General features: G+C 36.6%; 2 protein-coding genes across 8 annotated transcripts; both read left to right on the top strand.

Annotated features, from left to right (window-relative positions):
• Nucleotides 1-2,805: 2,805 nt before the first annotated feature.
• LOC145157686 (uncharacterized) lies at nt 2,806-3,129 on the top strand. Its single transcript, XM_079076690.1, has one exon. It carries the CDS (start codon nt 2,806-2,808, stop codon nt 3,127-3,129), a length of 324 nt encoding a protein of 107 aa, XP_078932816.1.
• Nucleotides 3,130-3,983: 854 nt separating this feature from the next.
• On the top strand, nt 3,984-10,449 carry LOC145159377 (GPI-anchored protein). Of its 7 annotated transcripts, none has more exons than XM_079078331.1 (9): nt 3,984-4,336; nt 4,480-4,693; nt 6,285-6,348; nt 6,822-7,634; nt 8,331-8,576; nt 8,685-8,702; nt 9,695-9,838; nt 10,044-10,088; nt 10,291-10,449. In XM_079078331.1, the coding sequence occupies exons 3-9, from the start codon at nt 6,315-6,317 to the stop codon at nt 10,359-10,361; spliced, it is 1,371 nt and encodes a 456-aa protein (XP_078934457.1). In that variant the 5' UTR covers nt 3,984-4,336; nt 4,480-4,693; nt 6,285-6,314; the 3' UTR covers nt 10,362-10,449. The 7 variants fall into 7 exon arrangements, with proteins under 7 accessions (XP_078934457.1, XP_078934456.1, XP_078934458.1 ...); XM_079078330.1 differs by having other exon boundaries at nt 6,266-6,348; XM_079078332.1 differs by lacking the exon at nt 4,480-4,693.
• Nucleotides 10,450-22,628: the final 12,179 nt, after the last annotated feature.

Below are 22,628 nucleotides of genomic sequence, written 5' to 3'. Positions count from 1 at the left end.
AGTTTTGTCATTGAAACTCTTGCTATGTCAACTTTCTTATTAATGGTGAAGTCTTTATTAGAAATATAATCAAGACCTAAGAAAGTAGTGTATATGACATTTATGATATTATCAAAAAGATCTGAACCATGCATTTCTTCATTCCAATTATTGTTTCTTAGGAATTTTTGCACAATTCCATCAGTTTTGTGTTCTAAAAGTAGTAGAACATTTTTTGCTTTTTCAAATTCATCTGGGTTTGTCTGTAAGATTAGTGAAATCTCAGTAACCCATTTTTCTACAACTCTTTCTCTGAGTTTTAGATCTTGGATACAATCAATATTGAGTACATTGATCGTATTGGATCCTTGACCACTATTTGGAATACCATTGTGGACAGGCATTTTGAACTCATATTTCTTTTTATTGCTTCTTCTAGCGGCTGTATAAGAAGATTCTGCTTCATCATCTTCCATATCTGAATATTCGAACTTTACAGTTTTTGTATTAGTCTTAAAGTTATCTTCTTGTTCTGATTCAGTATCAGGTTCATCTATTTTAGTCATTCTAAAATATTGATCAAAAAGTTTGGGTTCTTTTTGATACAATTCTTCGCATTCTTCAGTTTCTAAAGATAAAAGCTGAATAAGTTTTTGGTCAGCCTTATCATAATCTTCATATTGAAGGTTAAAGAAATATTTCTCAAGTTTCTCAGAGATTGTTTCTTTCATTTTTGCTCTTTTTTGAAAATATCGATTTTCTGGGAGTCTTTTGAGCTTCCTAAGTCAGGGTTTCCAATACTTGGATTGGGAGGTGAGTATTTCTTAAGACCTGAATATTTTCCAGTTTTGGTTTTTTGTTCTATGATGGGAATATTCTTGATGTGTTCAAGAATGTCTTTATTACAAGGGCAAGAGTCAATCTTTTCAGATAACTCTTTAGTAATGTCTGCAATAATTTTTGCAGATGCTACTTCTAACTGTGTAGTGGTTACGTATTTAACGGCCGTTAAGTCAAAGTTTATAATCAGCCCATCTATTTTTTCATTAAGGAGGTTGATTGATCTATTTAGCTCGGGTATCGAGGTCATCCTATCAGTTGTTTTAACTGCTCTTGTATATTAGTGATCTTAAGGTTGTTTTCTTTAAGAGTGCCTTCAATATTTGCCTTTTTTATAAAAATGAGGAAAATCAATTTTATTACTCATTTATTACCTCAGAGATTTGTTTGATATTCTGACGTAGACTATCAATTTTTAAAGACATGTTTCTTATTAAGTTACTATCTTTTCTTTCTGAGCTTTCTCCTATATGGAGTGAATCCATAGAAATTCTTGGTCTAAGAGTTTCTCCTAGAGCTTTTTTGTTTCTAGCTATATTTAAAACCCAAGAGTTTTCTTGAGGATTTATGTCGCAGAATTGTTTATCTTTGACATGGCCTATTTCTGAAAAGACATCATCAAGTTCGATGTACTCGTCTTTCTTGTAGTCTATGCTATGGTGACTATTGGTCAGGGCATATCCTATGAGATAGGTTATGGTGAATGGTTTATCACCTGGGTTCATAAGGTCACTTCTTTCAAAGTGATGTATAAAAGATAAAGTTTTATCTATATTTGCAGATTTCAAATCTAGAGCAAATTTTGGATAGACTGAAAACATAAATTTTTGGTATGCAAGGTTTCCCCTAGCAGCACCTAAGATGCAGTCCTGTCTGTCAGTAATTCTGTTGTTAATTAAGGCCATTTTTATGGGAGAATTTATTCCTGCTTGGAATTGGGATTTTATCAAAATTTTTACAGCTCCGATATGGACCATTCTTACTTTTGATCTAATCTCAACTGGAATACTTTTTAAGTTATTGTTTATTTGTTCTTTAGTCAAAAGGGGTAGAAAGACAGCTCCTATTGTGTCTTTTATGTCTACAGACATTTCTTTAGTACTAACAAAGTAGAAAATTTCATTTTTCCTTTTAAGCGGATTTAAAATACTAAGTTTTGAAGGAACATTTTTGAAAATGTTTTCTTTCTTTATTTTTAAATCTGTTTTCTTGACCCGAGAGAGAAGATCTTGTTTTATTAAGAGGTTTGCATGAAAGCCGTCTTCATCCTCAACATAAGTTAGGATTTGTTTTTCTTCTGAATCATTTTCTTCAGAATTGTTGAAAATTTCTTTATTCATGTTTAAGAAATGTTAACAAGTTAAAATCCTTTTTCTGAGTTCTGAAACTGAGTTTAAAGCTTTATCAAGGTGTTCTTGATGCATTTTTTGCCTATGAAGGAGGTACTTACGTATATTAACCATGGTTGGTATATATTCGTGAGTATGTTTATTTTGTGCTTGTAGAATTCTGAAATTTATATGCACTAAATCTTTTTTATTACTTAAAAGTATATCTTTATGTTGAGAAATCTCATTCTCTGTATTACGAATTTCTTCAAATAATTCACTGTAAACTTATGCTACGTCTAAACACTTAGACAATCTACAGTCAGATTCATGATAGTCTTACCTCATTACTTACTTCCAAAGTATGATTAACTGTGGATGTTTGAATAATCTTATTATTCGGGAAGTCAAAACATGCAATGTGAAACACAAGAATAATCCAATCCTGGACTAAGTTTGGAAACACAGAGTCGACATCTTCAACGTATTAATGAGTTTCATCCTCAATATCTTTCACTTCAAGACCATTGTATTTGGAGGTGACTTTTGACAGATTCTTCTAGTAATACAAAGAGGAAATCGTTAAGATATTGTCCAGGTATCATTGCATTCATCAAGATTATGGCGTGAATGTACAATTTTACGTTTGAATGTAAACATGAGGCTTCAGGTCGGCTGTCCAAACAATGATTTCGAAGAGACAAAATCATTTGCTGAATGGATTCTTAAAATTGGCGAATGTACTATTGGTGGCCCTAATGATGGTGAAGTTGAAGTTGAATTTCCAGAAGATGTTCTCGTTCCCTCTACGGGTGACCATATTCATTCAAATGCATCCACCATTTATTCATCCTTTCAAAACCATCTTGATGATCCATCATATTTTCAAGATAAAGCTATTTTGGTCTCTACAAAAGAAGAAGTGGATGCTATCAATGACTACATTTTAGAATTGATGAAAGATGAAGGGAAATGCATCTGAGTTAAGATTCTTTATGTGAGACCGAGGCACACGATTCTTTTGAGGAATCGATATACTCTCCAGATGTGTTGAATGGTTTTAAGGCTGCTGGAATTTCCAACCATAAACTTATACTAAAAAAAGGTGTTCCGGTCATGTTACTTCGTAATATCAACCAAACCAAAGGACTACGCAATGGTACTAGATTACATATCGTAAGGCTTGAAAGACACGTCATTGAAGCTCGAATCATATCTGACAGATTTTTCAATGAGACTACTTATATACCTCGCATTAAGTTAACCCCGTATGATAAAAAAAATTCCATTTCGTTTTCAGCGGAGACAATTCCCCATAGCTGTTTGTTTCACTATGACCATTAACAAAAGTCAAGGACAGTCATTATCAAATGTTGGATTATATTTGCGTAGACCCGTTTTCACTCATGGTTAGTTATATGTAGGCATGTAGTTGTTTCCCGTGTCACAAGTAAATAAAGTTTGAAGATACTCATATGTGACGTGGAAGGTCGTTCAACTAATAAAACAAAAAATATTGTCTACAAAGAGGTCCTTCAACGATTATAGATATTTATCGATTTCAGTGTATCTTCTACATGTTTCAATAATACCAATAGTCATATTTTTTTTTAATTATTATGCAATATCTATAAACATTTGTATGTTTTTTTATGCGTTTCTCACATTTAACTTTAACGCAGATTATAATCTAGTAATCCTATAAAATACTATATTTGACATGTTTTTGGGCCAAGGGAAGGACGGGATGTCTAAGGCTTAAAAAATGAAGTGGGCCGTCGTACAATGGCCGTCGGCCCGTCCACTGCACCCGCAGCCGCAGTTAAACATGAAATAAGGAACCCACCGGCATAGTGGTGGTTACTCTCCACCCCTTTCTCTCTCACACACTTGCCAATCATCATTCAGCTTTTCAGCACTTTTTGTCACACACAAAACACAAATCACAAACATAGGGTTTTTTTAGGATCTCTTTTTCACTAAAACAATCAGAAAAACATCGATAAAAATGCCCTAAAATGGTGTCTGAGTTCTTCTGCTACTACTATTAGATATCATACCAACAAACGCCCTAAAAAGGTTTGTAAATAAATGACAAGGGAGGATCTGGATTGCTATATTATTCACTTGTGCTGTACAAGTTGCAACGAATCGCTTCAGATCACACTTGGTCCAATCAACACCTTTAGGTATGTGCTTACATGTTATTGGTTCTGGAGGAAATTGTCTCAATTTATGCTTCTGTAGTTGTTTTATTTCTATGTTTTTTTTGGATTCCTTTTCCGTTTGTGGCAATATCTTGTTTAATTGGTAGCTCACGCTTTCAATACAGACATTGAATTCATTTTTAGTACTCATAGCAACACCTAGTAGCTCAACACTGGAAAAAGTATTGTAGTTTAGCTGGAAACATGTGATGGGTCGAGAAGTTGCTAAGCTTTCTGATTAAAAGACACAGTTGACGTTTGGAGATGTTGAAGAGCTGTTTAATCTGAAGAACTTGACTGATAGCTCATTTGTTGCTATTTATGTTTGCTTATCTTTTGGTGAGTAGATGGTTTGAGGTTTTTGTTGCTGGCATAAGATTTTAATTTAATGTAAAAAAAGGCTCCTAAATCAAGTTCCCTTTAATATAATGAGACACCCACACACAAACACACAAGATGGGACGATTTACTAACCCTCATCATCAGAAATAGGCCTATAAAGCTTGTTTAGTCTAGTACAATGTAACAAATGCGGCCTAAATGCTTATGTGCAAGTAAAAGCGCATCGTGTATATCCCGGTCAATGTAAAAAATTAGCATTTAATTAAAAAGCTCATGTTAATTGTCAAATATAAAGTAATCTAGACTCTAGGAGAAAACATTTTTATAAAACCAAGCCTAATAGATTTAAAGTCTGAACCACTTTATAGAAAATATGATATGATTTAAAGCCTAATAGATTTACCAAGTATTCTGAGAAGTTCTTATTCTTCATGGGGAAAATGCCTTTTCTAATTATTTATGAGATGTTCTAGTTTCAAGTTTGGTTAGGCACTTGACAAAAAAGACAGGGATAAGTTTTGAAAGTGCTACTAGTTTACTATTCTTCCAACCCCCACCCCAAGATTTACATCTCATATGATGCTCTTGGATCGGGTTGAAGAATAACCCTTTTGCAGAAAAATCGGACAAACCGTTGTAAACTTCTATTAATTTTGAGGAATTTTCTCAATCCTTTGATTATCAAAGTACAAATGATATTAAAATTTTAATTCTTGTATCTAAACATAATTAGTTCTTGTGTACTACCAAAACTAACACCTTAATGTTCCATTTACTGGTCCGGTTATTCTCTTCTTTCGTGATTAAGCACCAGAGATACAAGAGAGTTTTGCTGTTTCTGCTGCAAGATTATCCATATTTATATATATATATATATATATATATATATAAGGCTTGGTTGCTTGGTGTCGATGTTGATGTTGTTTCTTTTTGACTTAATGGACTTAATGGGAATATGACGTAATTCTGTAGGCTATATATGGGTGTTTTTTTTACCTAATGTAGAAAGAACGACTTAATAGAGAAAGTCAATACTTTCCCATTAAGTCTTAACTTTTTACCAATTTGCCCACATTTATTTTCTCCTCTCACTTATTTCCCCAAGGGTGGTGTTTTTAGTTTCTGAAATATTTCTTAAACATCATTTATCCCGACATCACATGGTGCAATGCAGGATTAGTATATCGTTTTGCTTACTTTATGAAGGGATCTCATCAACTACTTCCTAACTAGGGAATTGCTATAATCAGATTCTAATCTAGAGAGCTTTGTTTTTAATACCTAGATGGACAAGATATGGCAATATTGTTATTTGTTTCTTACTATTCTCTCTCCATCCCAAGATAAATGATATTTTTTTGCATAGACATAAGAAATGGCTTATTTTTTTATTTTTTATTTTTATATAGCTCACCGCAAGTCACTATATATCAGAATCAGAATTCATTTTCTTGATGGAAAGATGTTATATATATATATATATATATATATATATATATATATATATATAGAGCTTCTTACATATATATTTTATTGTCTCTGAGCTGTCGATGAAATTTCTTTTTACAGCTCGAGAACGTTTTTGCAGTATTCATGTTGCCGGAGGGGTAGTTAAGCTATGGATTGCATCAAGGCTGCCACTCTTCTGAAGGGTACGTTTTTTAATAATGAAATTTATTATTAATGATGTCATTCTGCCTAATTATATCATGGGCAACATTTATATAAGCTTTAGACTGGAGTGTCCAATGAGCATAGGATTAAATGTGAGAAGTAGCAGTCTACTTCCATTGATTTTTTTTTTAAATTTTATTATAGCATCATACTTCCACTTCTTCCTATTACAGCATTATATTCTGAAGAATACTACCCAGTTGTAGCAATGTCTTTGAATACAAAGCCACCTTAAGTTAATTGGGTTGATGTTTCAATGTATAATGTCCAAGTAAGAAAAAAAGTTGAAAGTATCAAAGTAGAATGCTATAGTTGGATAGATTCTTCAAACAACAATGTTAACAATAAAGAGTCACACAAGTAGAAAGTTGTAATAGAAAGAAACACAAAGAAATTAGAGTAAGTTGCTATCTAACGAAATTTGGCATCTGTTTTGTTTGCATGCATGCAGGATCTTTGTGGTTTCAGCTGTTTGTGTTGACTGTCTGTTCATCCAATTTGTTATATGTAATGTCAGAGGAGAAGCTACCTCCCAGTCCCCCCACGTCTACGTCTCAACTAGTTAGCCTTCCTAGCTCTGGAATCTTTGAGCCTATAGAAATATCACCTTCAGTTTTACCACATTACCCCTTTCTGGGGAAAACTTTGCCACCAATGTACCCTGCCTTCCCAAAGACATACAAACCTGTGTTAACGGGCAAATGCCCCTTTAATTTCTCTTCCATTTCAAATATCATAGAGAAAACCGCATCCGATTGTTCTCAACTTTTAGCACCACTGGTAGCAAACGTGATATGTTGCCCACAATTTGGTAGCTCACTCCACATATTTCAAGGGCATTTCACTAAAAGTTTGGATGTTTTAGTCCTAGAAAATAGCACCGCTGATGATTGTTTCTCGGATATTGTGGAGGTTTTGGGTAGCAGAGGTGCAAACAGCTCTGTTTGTTCTTTCCAATCATCAAATCTAACGGGTGGTTCGTGTCCTGTGAAGGATGTAAATACGTTTGAGAGGACAGTAAACACGAGCAAATTATTGAATGCTTGTAGTGTGATTGATCATCTTAAGGAGTGTTGCAGATCAGTATGTCAACCTGCAATTGCGGAGGCTGCATTTCAGATATCTTCATTGGCATCCGATTCCGATAATATTCATCTATTAAATGACTGCAAAGGAGTTGTCTTTTCATGGCTTTCAAGGAAACTTCCATCCGAGGCTGCCGATTCTGCTTTCCGATTATTGGCTGCGTGTAAAGTTAACAAAGGTATCTTTCCTTTTCTTTTTCTTTTCTTACTCACACCAAGGAAAAGGTTATGTATTGTATTCTCACCTACTTCCCATCTAATGTTGTCCATAAATCACATGTATATATATATATATATATATATATATATATATATATATATATATATATATATATATGAAGGAAAGAAAGAAATTAATCAAAAATTGTCAAAGGTTAGGACTTGATGAGGAAAACATCCTTATTTCCTTGACTTTATTAACTCATTCGTTCCGCATCAAGTCAATGTATGTATATAATATATTAATCAGCTCATGTCAAGTAAAAAAGATGCAACACCTTACATATTGATCTCGAACTGTTTGCCTTCAGGCCTTAGTGCTTCATTGACAGTTGGATAAATTGTTTGTCTGGATAAATGATGTTTAAAACATTATTTCGTGAAATGGAGTAAATGAGGGGAAGTTTGTAAAAGGTTAGGACTTAGGACTTAGGACTTGATGAGGACTGGAGTGCCTCTTTTTCTTGACTTTCGTTATCAAGTCGTTCTCTCTACCGACTCACATATTGCTTTGCCCGATTAAGTCATGTGTTTGTTAAGTCCTAAAGTCAAAAAGAAAGTACAAATGTTATAAATGGTTAGATTTTCAAAAGCATGTGATAGCAGAAAGAAATGTAAGTTAGATGGTATTTCATAATAAACAATTGGAAATGCAGTTTGCCCTTTGGAATTCAAGCAGCCAGTTGAGGTGATAAAAGCTTGTCGAAATTTGGGTGCCCCCAGTCCGTTGTGCTGTAGTTCATTAAATTCTTACATTGCGGGAGTACAAAGGCAAATGTTAATTACAAACCAACAAGCAATAATCTGTGCATCCGTTTTTGGATCAATGCTACGCAAAGGCGGAGTACTTACTGATGTTTATGAGCTTTGTGATGTTGACTTGAAAGATTTTAGTCTACAAGGTAAATAATTCTTACTTATATAATAAGCAAGCAGCCTACTTCCTACTTATTTTTTCTGTGTCTCATCTTCTACTTTTCTGTATGCAACTTTGACTTTTGGTGACGAAGCAGCTTATGGAGAAGAAGGTGACCACCTTAAACCCTACCCCTATCCTTACTCTTCTTTTTATTTTTTGTACTAGCATATCAATTTTCTGAAATGGAAAACAAAGCCTTTTTAAATAGCTGCAAGTTTTGGTGTTTGGTTTTTAAAGGGTTAAATGCAAGAAATAGCAGATATAGCATTTGTATCATAGTTAGATAAATTTTTTAAAGCATACTGATAAGAAAAAAAGTTGAAATTATAATGAGATAATTTGGCTATAAGAAATAAATTGGAAGTACCATAGAGAAATGGCATTAGGATGCTACAATAAACAAATAAATGAAAAGTATGTTGCTGTTTCTAGCAATTAGCCCAAAAACTAAAATGAAATAGTGGGGCTGGTTTGGTTTTTTGTTTTAAAAAAGAAAATAAACCGGAATGGACTTGATTGATGTTTTATACTCTTTCTAGTTTCCATTCCACTCCAAGTAGTTATGTTATGAAATACATACTTGTAAAATGCTTCTTGTTATTATATGTTATGAAACGCAACAAATATCTTCTTCATGCTTTCATGGATTATGACTCAAAAAGTCTGTATTTAATTGATATCTTTGTTGCTGTTTACAACCTTAGTATCGAATAACAAAAAACATTGAAAAGCTGACTCCCCCACCACCACCACCAAAAAAAAAAAAAAAGACTAAACTATTTTTTGGGGTTAAAGCCAAACTTTTTCTGTTTAGTTTATGTTTTAAGTTGAATCTGTGTATCAGTGGGTGCTTTACAGTTTATAAAAATATTGGGTTGGAAAAAAAAAGTGGGTCAACCTGTTTATCTAACAGAACAGAACAGAACACAACTCAACAGGTTGGGCTAAACGTTTAATTAAACATTGACAGCCAAACAGGTTTGGTTAAACCCTAAACCCAAGTGATTAGCTTAAACCATAGGCAGGCAGGGTTTAGTTTATGTGGAAGATGGATGTTATTGATTGATATAAATATAAATATAAATATAAATACGAATGCAGCAGGGTGTCTACTTAGAAGCATGCCTGCAGACGTGGTGTATGACAACTCAAGCGGGTTCAGCTTTACATGTGACTTGAGCGACAATATTGCTGCTCCATGGCCTTCTTCGTCATCTATGGCCTCCTTCTCTCTTTGTGCTCCTGGTAAGTAAAGTAATCATCAATCCACTAAATACACTGCCAACAGCCAACAGCCAATGAGAAAAATAAAGAAAGATCCAGTAGCAGTGTACTGTGGGAGTTTCAATACCAATGTCGATTGGACTCCTTGTGTACTTGTGCTGAATTTTTACATCTCAAATTAATTATGCAACATGTGAAATGATACATAATATCTAATCTTTGGCAGAGATGTCATTGCCTGCACTACCAACATCACAGACGGAATATCCTGGTGAGTACCATACGCACTCCAGTCATACTCATACATAACAATATAACATATAATAAATAATAAATGTGTTCTACTATTAGTCAATTTAAATGTCTGAAGCACCACATCCTTGAGAGGAGAATCTTGTGTACCAAACTGCTGCCTATACCCTATAACTAGCTTACTTTAATTCTAAAATTATACTACTAATTTCAATGTGCAGGCTGCAATGGGTTTCTTTTGGATGTGCTCATATTCATGTATGTGCTTTTTGTACTTCCTTTGAACGATTAGATGTAGGTGAGGTGAGAGAGTTTGACTGGTGGCAAAGTAGATGTATATTTTGAGAATGATTTTCAATGTATAGTGTGTTCATTTATTATTGGTTTTGTTCTAGTGAATCATATATGTGGTTGGTATATATAGATCATCTTTTTGAGTCTGGTGGCGAAAAATGTTCATCTCATGATCAAGCTCCTCTTATACTTTGTTTGATATACAACCTATAAAGGATGGAACATAGACTCATTTTTGACCTATTGTTTGTTCAAAAGACGTACATATCCTCATCCTCATCATTATGTTAAGTTGTTTAATCAAGGGTTTGAGCGATCAAGAGGGTTGTGATTCTTGTCCAGTAAGTTTTTACTTACTAAAAATTAAATTGATTTGGTATGTAGAAAACATGGTGTATGTGATTTTTACTTATAATCATGATCAAGACCCCTTTCTTAATAAGTAAATGTGCATTAATGTTTAAGGGAGTGCTTATGGTGAATGCAATGTTGTTAAGATCGGGATCATAAGTAGGATTAATATTGTCATTACAAGATTGGGATCGTAAGGTCGAGATCTGGATCGCAAGATCTTACTAAAAATGATACAATTATAAGTTAAAACCATAAAAAGTGCATATCCATCAATCAATTTATCCTTCAAAAGTTATAAAATGTATAAAACATTAGTTATAACAAAAATATATTATCCAATCTAATCTAGCATAACAAAGCATGCATCCATATCATTGTCAGCTTCTAAATCCAAAACATCATCTTTTCCTAAATCTCTTTCACCACCCGCACATGCATTGAACGTAAATCACTACTTATAGAACTAAAATGTATCTTTGTCAATTTTAAAATCGTTGAATAAATGAATAACCAACACAATTGATGAAAGAAAGGCATCATCTCCACCATCATCAAAGGCTTGTAACGACTTGAACCTGAACCATCAAAATGATTAATCCGCTCTTCATTTACATGATCATTAGAAGACTCCTCTTCAATAATTCACTCATTCACTCATCCACTCATCCTCGAAACTAACATCATCAAGGTTCAATGTGTTAGGTTCCGTTACATCATGTTCTTTTCCTTTTTTTTTCATTTAACTTCAAGTTTTATATCAAATGCACAAGATCATTCATCTTTTATTGATGATGTCGATTTCTTCTTTTTGAATGTTCCTAAACAATAAAATAAAGAAATAACTGAAATTAAGATAAACAATATAATAAAACAATAATGTTGATATTTGTAATTCTTTGTAGGCACATATATAATCCACCTTTAACCCAACATGTATTCTCAAAATTAAGATTATATTGCATCACTGGATTAAAATAATAACCTGCCACATTGAGTGCCCTATTTAGTTGATTGCAACATCTTTCATCAATGATCTCATCAATCGGTTTGTATTTAAAAATATATACAAACAAGAAATATGAGAATATGGTTTTAAATTAATACCTTAAAATATAAACAAACAAATGTAAATATTCAAATACCTTGCTTGAACATCTTTAAAGTTTGCTTTAATTTATTTCTTTGCATTTACTGTAATGAAACCCATTTCCGGTTTAGAATATGAATCGACCAACAGAAGAACCTTCATTAGGGGATTTGCAGCCCTAAGGCATGTTACAACTGATGAACAAAACCATACAATATCCAAAACTATACCCTTAATATTTTGTCTAGCTTTCTGATGCGTGTTTGGACCGCTCCAAAATCAAACTAACACGAATCGGATTTCTCACCCCACAACTGGTGAGCCTGAATGGCATCACAACGAACTCGTAATGCCCATAACGAGTCTGGAATGCAGTCTTCTCCACGTCTTCTCTCTCACTCTCACATGATGATACCCATACCTCAGATCGATCTTGGAGAACCAAGATGCACCCTGTAACTGATCAAAGAGGTCATCAATCCGCGGAAGGGTATAACGGTTCTTCACCGTTAACTTTTTCAACTCCATGTAATCAATGCACATTCGGTGTGAACCATCCTTCTTCTTGACGAACAGTATCGGCGCTCCCCACGGAGAACTGCTCAGTATGATGAACTGCTTGCCTAACATCTTCTACAGTTGAGATGACAACTCCTGCATCTCAGGCGGTGTCAAGCGGTATGACGCCTTGGAAATCGGGGCCGCACCTGGCACAAGATCAATCCTGAACTCAACCTGTCTCTCAAGAGGCACACTGGGTAACTCCTCCGGGAATACATCTGCAAACTCCCTGACAACTGGAACCTTGGAAATTGAAATCTGATCCCTAACCGGAGTATAAACCACATAAGCCAAGTAACCTGCACACATGTGCTGAGTATACTAATGAGCCCTGGCTGCTGAACAAAACCCTGAACCAACTCTGGTGCACTCCCTATAGATAACCAATTCTTCCCCACTTGGGGTTCGAACTACCACTCACTGGCCCTCACAGACAATCATGGCACCAAATTTGCTCAGCAAGTTCATACCCACTATCACGCATACATCCCCTATGGGGATATGGATCAAATCAATCGGATAAAGCATCCCGAAGATCTCCAATATACATCCCTGATACACTGCGGATGCAGAAACCCCGTTGTCACACCCTCAAACCAAGGATGGTGGAAACGTCCGGGGGTGGAGTACTTCATGTATAGTATCATAACAACGAGTATAATAGTGATCAAAGTAAATACAACCATCATAAATATAATCGAAAAAGTTACATGTTTCAAAATCGATTACAATATAATGATAAAATGGTTTGTCTAACGCCGTTGCGTTCCATCCTCAAAAGCAGGTAGTTATCTGATTACATTGATTACCTGAGAATACAAGTAATTTTGAAAGAGTGTCAACAATTAAGTTGGTGAGTGCATAAGCTTTTGTATGTAGAATTGAAAACCTTTCTTTGTAAATGTAGTGTATGTTCAAGAAAAATCCAATATTTTCCTTATAAAATGAGTAGTAGTCTTAAAACCCAAAGACTGAAATGTACAAGTATTTTTCCATACTTATGATAGTGTATGTAGTTTTAAATAATTAAAACCCCTTTGAATGCAAGAATTTCCGTAAACTATATGTGTCGTTGTATCCCTATGTGAGTTATTATAACCGTGCAATTGACATAGTAAGCCTGTTACGACGTACTCCGGGCGTCAGAATGTTTTGACATTTGTCACCCCAGACCTGTCGGTCTAGCTGTTGCATGCAGCTAAGGTGCGAGATTGTCAGTCCCAATATAAATCTATACACAAGTATCATGCTCTCCCTACATGAGACTATGGTTATAATACAGGACTTTAACCAGTATTCTAAAGAATACAATGAAGTAACGTCTCACAAATTTGATTCAACGAGTTTACGTGTAGTATAAATGAAAATCCTTTTTGTAGTGTAAGTGGAGCCTTCCTTAGTATGTTGGTAGTGTTAATGTACCATAAACTATACATATTATAGTTTATTCTAAAATGTTTGCAGTGAATGTAAACCCCTGTCTGTATTGTAACAAACCATAAACTATACTTATTATAGTTTATCCTATATGCTTGTAATAAATGAAAATCCTTATGATGAATGACTAATTCTGTTTCATGAAGGTAAACTAACATGAAAGTACATTCAAGATATAGCAAAACATTGTTATACACTTTGCTCAACATGTTACAAAGTGTTAATAAATTTATAAACTATTTTACTAGTTTTAAACTTTTCTGTACCTGTTTTTAGAAAGTTCATAGAAAAATCACTGTAAGTCCAAAACTAAATCTGTAAACTCTGAGAGTTTAGAAAATGTGTATAGTTTGTTCAAAATTTTTGTTATGATTTTTAGAGGTCTCTAACCAGTGTGAAAATGTCCATATTCACTGACTGGTCCGAAATCATTTCTGAAATGATAGGTAGTTTTGTAAAAATCGCCATAAATTGTAGACAAATCGTATGAACATGTGAAAATGGTCATTAGAAAGGTATAAACCCGAACTAAATGCATATTGAATAGTTTTGAAAAATATTAAGTTTAAGATGATCAAAATAGTTCGAGAATGGACCATAACTTTTCTGTTGAAAGCTGTTGGTTGTGTTAGAATATGTTTTTGGTGTTGCACTTGTATTCTCCCCCTTAAAACTTGAAGAAAACGTGAAAAGATAGGGGTATGAACTCAACTTCTGTGATTTCTTGAAGAATAGAAGGTTGAAGATGAAGAGCTTCAAGTCAAGAACACTTGAAAGATGCTTGGTGATTTGAAGATCCGAAGAACAAATAAGTGAATATTTGTGTAAATGATCATGATTTGAGTGAAGGAATGTAGAATATTTAAGAGTGAAATGAAGAACATACCAAGAGTGGGGGAAAGAGCTCGAGACTTCCTGGGGAGAGAGAGAGAGAGAGAGAGAGAGAGAGAGAGAGAGAGAGAGAGAGAGAGAGAGAGAGAGAGAGAGAGAGAGAGAGAGAGAGAGAGAAAAGTTTGAATTTGGAGGAAGTAAATGAGGTTTTATAGGGGAATAGTAGAGATTCTAGTGATTGGATTTGGTCAAGAACACTTGAAAGATGCTTGGTGATTTGAAGATCCTAAGAACAAATAAGTGAATATTTATGTAAATGATCATGATTTGAGTGAAGGAATGTAGAATATTTAAGAGTGAAATGAAGAACTTACCAAGAGTGGGGGAAAGAGCTCGAGACTTCCTGGGGAAAGTTTGAGTTCCAGAGAGAGAGAGAGAGAGAGAGAGAGAGAGAGAGAGAGAGATAGAGAGAGAGAGAGAAAAGTTTGAATTTGGAGGAAGTAAATGAGGTTTTATAGGGGAATAGTAGAGATTCTAGTGATTGGATTTGGTCAAGGGTAAATCTAATGGAGTGTTGAAGAAAGATATTGATTTGATTAGGTAGGATGCGAATAGTGACATAAAGTTGATGTGGGGATGGCTTGGTGTCATAACTTTATGGGAAAAGTCAACAATCCTTTGTGTGTGATCTTGAACAAAAGATATTATTTATAGACAATAAATCTTCAAGATGGGAATAAAATATGAGTTTGAAGGGTTCAAAATGATGAAAATACGAATTTGGTGAAATTTCCACGTTAAAATCATCAAAAACCGGGCTTGAGAAGCGAATCTGCGAGGGTGAGAAGGTTGGACGTGAAGGGAAGGTTTGCAGCAAGAGCTGCTGATGCGAGAGTGGGTTCGTGCAAGAGGTTGGCTTCAAGGCGAAGGCGAGGCTCGTTTCCTAAGCAGGGAGGTCCGGAGCGAACCTGGGCGGTTAGAAGCGAGCATTGTCGACCAGAAGCGAACCTTCTCGGTTCTGCTATGCAAGAGTGCCCGATGCGAGAGTAGGCTTCAGTCCGAGGACTAAGGGGCGAACTGTGACAACCCATAAATTTCTATCTTGTAAAGTCAATCAAATCAATCAAAAGTCAGAATTTTTTCTGTTATATTTTTTACTGTGTTAAGGGTCATATATAGGTTTCTAAGCCTTTTACATTTAAGGATTGTGTGTTATGAAGTATTAGCTCGAGATCAGAAGGATGCACCCAAACCAGGAAACCCAACATATGAAGTTCACGACCGCAAACCTTGGTTACGGCCGTGAACTCTCTCTTGGCCGTGATCTCTTCCCTATAAGTAAGAGATTGCTTCATTTTTCCTTCATTTCTTCTTCTTCCGGCCGTGAACTTGAGTTCTCTCTCAAGTATCACCCACAAAAGGGCCTTCTATCACCTCAAAAATGTAAGTAACTCACCCCTCTTTTTGTTGTTACTTGAAAGCCCTTTACCTTCCATCTTAATTCATCATCTTTTCATCTTGAAATTCAAGATCTTCAAGCTTAGGGTCGTGAACCATTCATCATTGGGCCGTGCACCCTTCATATTGGGCCGTGAACCTTCAAGTGGGCCGTCAACACTTCATGTGTTCTTGGGCCGTGAACACCATTTCAACCTTCCAACTTGCTTCTAACACTCCTTTGGTGAGTTATTCTTGCATCCTAGGTTGTTTCCTAATCGCCTTCGTAGTTAGATTCACTAATTTCTTGCCTATATGTATCATTACATGCTATTTAGGACTCGTTTGTGCTTCGGGACTTCACTCGTGGAACTTATCATTCTATATCGAATCTTCAATTGAATCACCCACATAAGGTGAGTTCATACCCCCCCATATATTTTTCCAACTTTTTAATGTTTTAGGGGGGGGGGGGGGGATACAAGTATAACACAAGAAATCTTGTGTTTTAGAATATAAAATGCTTATTTATGTCTTTCTTACCTTTACAAATGTATTTAAAACTTGAAACTTGTTAAAACAGGGAAAATAAGCTTATAAGCTATAAGTTAGTTTATGAAACAAAGGAAATCTTTTTGCAAACTTATCTGTTATTTCTCAAAAAGGATTTTCGCATTATTACTTGTAAAGTCGTTAATCTATCTTGTGAGACACGTCTTCGAGTACTCACGTAAGTACCGGTGGAAGTCTACCCTTATGAACCAGAATCTCCTGGAGAGAGAGCGTGAAATTATGTATAGATCTATATGGGACCAAAAATCCCACACCCTTACTGTTAGATACAGTTGGACCGACAGGTCTGCGGGTGACAAAGTCATAAACGATACAGGCGTCCGTTTCACTTCGTATCAACTAGTATGGTCATAACACTCACAAATAGATACTAACGATATATTTACGTAGTAATATACTTTCTTAAACAATCTCAAGGGATATTAACTATGTGATTACTCAGTATATACTATAGGGTTAGATAAAACTGAAGTCCGGTAGACAGTGGAATGTGTGACTTCTGCCTCATTTCCTGTTCCTTGTTTGGTTGTGGGCTTAGGTCAGATTCACCCATTCAATTGTCTGTTCGATCTCGGTTATATACAACTCGTATGTATTAAGTGATCATAGGAGGGTAGTATCGCCGTATCATGCTTTCAGGGTAAACAAGTCTTTATTCAGTTTAACTCATCAACGAAACTAGATATCATTGAAGTAAGTATATTGATTATACTTGTGCTTTTCGATCTTGGAACAATTTAGACAACTAGTCAGTTTTATAGGAAATAAAGGATTTTCTATGGTAAACATCATTCTTTTAAGGTAAACAGTTTCGATAGAACTTTCTGAAAACAATAACTTTAATTACCGAAAACAATGTTTCACAATAGAGTTAGTGAAACTAGAAACTCATTTATAAAAGGTTTAATACTTCTTATTAAACTAGTATAACATAAAGGATCTTAAATGGTTAATTCTATAGTACCTTAGTTTATACATCAGAGTTATATATAATTAATATCCGATAGGCAGTGGAATGTGTGACTTCCGCCTCATTTCATGTTCCTTGTTTGGTTGTGGGCTTAGGGCAGATTCACACATTTAACTGTCCGTTCGATATTAGATTATATATAACTAGTATAAACTAAGTGATTATAGAAGGAACTATTGTGGTTATCATTTTACTAAAGAAAATATATGATTTTCTTAAAGAATATTTTCATCAAATGTCAAAGAACTATTACAGTTAACTCCATAAGCACCTAGTGAATACATCAGGGTTATATACAATGAGGATCTAACAAACAATGGAATGTGTGACTTCCGCCTCATTTCATGTTCCTTGTTTGGTTGTGGGCTTAGGGCAAATCCACACAATTCATTGTCTGTTTGATCTGGATTGTATATAACTTGTATTCATTAAGTACTCATAGAAGGAATTGTAAGTCATTTTTACTTATCATTCATCACATCAGATTATATAGGAGTTTCTGGAGGAACATGCGAACTTTTCTAAAGAACTCAGACTGTACTTTTTATAACAAAAATACTTATGAACTCACCAGCTTAAATGTTGATCTACTCTTTCAAAATAACTTGTATTCTCAGGAAACTAGTAGACAAGTACGCGCACAGGGATTCAGAAGATGGAGGATAGTAGCTTCATGTCTTTTTTTGTCATTTACTTTTGGAGTTGTAAACCTTTAATATTAATGCAATGGTTGTTGTTACTTTGATTACTATGATGCATGTGTTGTGATACTGAGCATGACGTCCTCCGCCCCCGAACGTTTCCGTCGTTCTGATTTGGGGGTGTGACACGAACCTTCCCGGTTAGACACGAACTCCTCACTCAAAAGCGAACCTGACACGGGAAGGGACACGAAGGCAAGCGAGGGTTCGCTGGTGAACAGTACCCTGCGAACCTTCAACGCTCTTTTTGACTTCTTTCTTCCGTTTTAAGCTGTTTTCGACCAAGGGAAGGTCCGGGATGGCATGGATGTTCATATAAACGTTGGAAAATGGGATTTTCACTACCAAGAGTTTTGAGAGAGATTGGGAGAGATAGAGATAGAGTGGGAGAGATTTAAAGAAATTTGGCCGGTGGCCCTTATTAGTGTTTGGTGCCATAATGCAAGGTTCGTAAACCCCATTATGCCTTGTTATGAGTGTTTTACGCCCCCGAAGGGTACATAATAGTGCTTTATAAAGTCGTTACATCACTCTCCCTGGTTAAGGTTTAGAATTTTCTGAACATATGAAATTTCCGAGTGATACTTTATATTATGATAGAAAGTTGTACATTAGCAAACATAGGGTAAGCCATATCATACAAGCACTAGTTGAGTTTATCGGTTTGACTCGTTGACTTTGTTTGACTTTAACTTGACCAGAAATTGACGGTTGTCATACCCGTGTTCGTTGGCGATAGAAACTCGCAACGGACACTCTAACTCCCCAATAGACATATCAAACTCACTACTGAAACTTCGAGATACAAAGGACCAACTCGCACCCGAGTGAAATACCATAAGAGCAGGCAAAGAGTTCACTAAGAACGCACCTATTAGGAGCATACACATGAGCATAACATAAAACATAATTAACATAATAATAAATAGAAACATACCGGCCACGACGTCTGGTGCCGACCTGGCCTCCCCTACCGTGAGATGGAAAGTGCGACCTCAAGCCCTCGGGGGATCCACCCTACCCTGACTCCCATCCGTGATCCTCAGAGTAGCCGGCGTTGGAGCCTACGTCGGCCTAGCAGTAAGCGAGGAATAGTTGGTCTTCACATGGCCAACCTGGTCGCGATGGTAACAAATCCTAGAGCTGAGTGTTGGGGCCTGCTGGCCACAATCCCTCGCCATATGGCCCCGCCGACAACAATTGTGGCACCCAGAAGATGATTGGCAAGCACCCTCATGAACTTTGTCGCACTTCCTACAAGTGTGGCCCTTTCGACCCCTAGGTCTGGCATCAGCGGCCTTTAACCGCTTCGGCACAGGCTGCGACTGTGCCGGGGCTGCTCCCTCGTCTGGAGCTCCATCTCAATCTCAGGCCACCTGGAGGCTTCCTGCAAATCCATCAATGAACCATAACGCTGAGTGGATACAAACAGCTTGATGTCCGTCTTGAGCAAGCTCAAGTAACGGGTCATCTAAGGTTGCTCAGAAGCAGCAAACTCAGGACAAAACATGGCTCTCTCCTTGAACATCTTGGTGATCTCCATCACCGACTCCGTCCCCTGTCTCAAGTCCAAGTACTCCTGAACCAACCTCTCACGTTCCACCAGTGGAACATATCTAGAACAGAACATCTCCTAGAACTGCTGCCAAGTCACTGCAGTCCTCTACTCAGGAGAATACGAGCTGGTAACAAGTCTCTACCAATCCTTCGCTTAGGACCTCAGAAGGTTCAAAGCGCACCTAACCTTCTGGTCAACTCGGCAAGAGCAAGTGAAGAAGCACCCCTCAATGCTAGACAGCCACCTCATGGATATGATCAAATCCTAAAATCCGTCGAAAGTCGGGGGCTTCATATCGTCAAAGTCCCGATACTGGAAGACCCTCCCAGTACCAACCTAAGCAGCGGCAATGAATGCGGTGGCTGCAACAACAGCAGCCTCAGAGAGGGCAGCGTATCGCTCATCAAAGTACTCCACCATGTCGGTCTTAATAGACCCAAACATCTCTGGAAACTATGCTCAAAAGTGCGCAACAACCTCCTCCTGAAGGATCTCTCTAATCCTATCCTCGGGCACAACCGACCCATTCAGGCCACCTGTCCCTGATCCCGATCCGGATCCTGCCTCAAACTGTCGCGTCATCACCATACTGAATATAAACTAGGGAGATATCAGATAACATGCAAATCATACCAAGGGAACCAACTCCCAACAAAGCCCTAGGTGTTGTGACTTCCCTATTACGCGTATGGGTCCTATGCTTACAGTAGTACGGGCCCATACTACCTTCCACACCTACCCATATTTGTCTCAAGGATCAACACAAAAACCCTAATAATACACACTAGAAAACGCATACACTCAAACCTCACTCCCTAGAGTAAGGCTAAACATCACGAAACTAGCCGGCTGACCCCACACAACTCATCCATGAAACTTCCACCAATCCTGCAGCACTCGTGTATGCTAATGATACATAACACTGGACCATATAAATAGTTGAATATCTGATCCTACCCTAAGCCCTTCATCAAACAAGAACAGAAAATAAGGCCAAAGCAAACATTCTCAGGCTATAGAATCTTAGTTATGTATAACTATGATACATACACTAAGCAACTACAGTAATGATGTCAATTTTATATAAGGAAGAACCCTAGTCTATCAGACATCATATAATCAGGAAATTCTATCATGCAGTTCCTGAAGATCCCTAGCCTATCACTAGCATGCAGTTCTAACATATCACTAGATCAAATAACATTATGGTAATTTAGGGTCTACTTACTGGCTCCGGCTGATCGTACACATCACATCCTCTTTAATTATTTTGAAAACAATTTGAAAATCACTTTTAAAATCCTTTTCCTTAGTTTAAGACTGGATTCGCACGAGTGTTCCTCTAATTCACTCAAACCAAGGCTCTGATACCAACTTGTAACATCCATAAAAATCATGATAAATTTAAACTTTTTAAATACTACCCAAAACCATAGAGTATTTACAAAATAGTTTTCAAAACATTTCCAACCTCAGATTTTCCCAAAATCATAGATCATAACAAGAGGATGTGTACGGTCATGCATTCGCCTTCCGCGGTCATCCGAAGTTCCTGAAACATAACCCAAAACTGTAAGCCAACGCTTAGTGAGTTCCCCAAAAATACCACCACATAACCAAATAACATATACAATAACAACATGCAATGGGTCCACAACTAAAAGATTGGATTACCCTGAGCCCACAGCATAAGTATGGCTTGCCCTCGGGGCCCACAGCTTATGTCTGGCTTGCTCCCCGACCAGATCAGTCCTTGGACTAAAATACCATCAAGCCCTCAGTACGAGTCTGGCATACGACCTGGTCCTCATCTCATATCTGGAATGCTTGTGAGCCCTCAGTATGAGTCTGGAATGTCCTACCCGACCCTCAACTCATATATGGAATTCTCCAAGGTTAGTTGGCTACCGCATGTAGCAGTACAACCTCAACCCCTTACAATATGTCAACATATAACAGATAATAACACATACATATAATCATGCATACAGAAACACAAGTAGTCCTATAGATCTACCAGACTAGTATAAACATGAAGAGCTATTCCATACTCACCATATGAGTGAATATCAGGATATCAAACCAATGGGCCGGCCTTGGTGCCTTCGACCTGCAAATATAGTGAGGAAAACTCACCTCACAAACTAGACAAAAAGTGATGAGGTCTCAACTCCAAATCTCAGCTCCAACTGCCTCCTATTCCAACTAAATGACCAATCTCATTTAGAATCCCAAATACCCAAAATACCCTTAAGGTCAAACTTGGTCAAAGTCAAAGTCAACTGGTAAAACCAACTAAGTCAACTGAGTCAACCCAGCCGGGTCAACCCAACCAAGTCAACTCAACCGAATTGACCTAGTGCGAGTAAACGGGGGGTACTCCGAAGGTACGTTGGGTGTACTCCATCCTCGCATGTTGACCACCATCGGGGTGGTTGACCTTGTACGCAGGGCATACTCCGAGTACACGGGGCGTATTCCCAGGAACTTTAAAACTCATTAAGTGCTTGATGGCTTAAGTACTTACATCCATATTTTAGATCCAAGGCTAAAATACACTCTAGAGTCATAAAGTTTCCAACTTGATGACTTTACATGCCCAATAAGTGCTTATCTCAACTTCTTAATCCATTAAAACATTCTACAAGATGCATGGAGCAAAACCAACCATTAGAAACCCATTTTTATGACTCAAGACCCTCCTAAGGGTATGAAAGGACAGCTTAATTGGTCAAGAACATGCTTTGTTCATGAAA

Source organism: Lactuca virosa, chromosome 2, assembly GCF_052849685.1.
Source record: "Lactuca virosa cultivar CGN04683 chromosome 2, Lactuca_virosa_CGN04683_v6, whole genome shotgun sequence".
NCBI lineage: Eukaryota > Viridiplantae > Streptophyta > Magnoliopsida > Asterales > Asteraceae > Lactuca > Lactuca virosa.
The sequence above is the reverse complement of the archived record's forward strand: the minus strand, read 5'-3'. Positions and strand labels throughout refer to the sequence as shown.

Coding starts and splice junctions, on each gene's coding strand:
- LOC145157686 (XM_079076690.1), top strand. CDS start 2,806: ATGAGGCTTCAGGTCGGCTGTCCAAACAATGATTTCGAAGAGACAAAA.
- LOC145159377 (XM_079078332.1), top strand. CDS start 6,315: ATGGATTGCATCAAGGCTGCCACTCTTCTGAAGG. Junction 6,349..6,821: donor GGCTGCCACTCTTCTGAAGG/GTACGTTTTTTA, acceptor GCATGCATGCAG/GATCTTTGTGGTTTCAGCTG. Junction 10,089..10,290: donor ATCACAGACGGAATATCCTG/GTGAGTACCATA, acceptor TTCAATGTGCAG/GCTGCAATGGGTTTCTTTTG.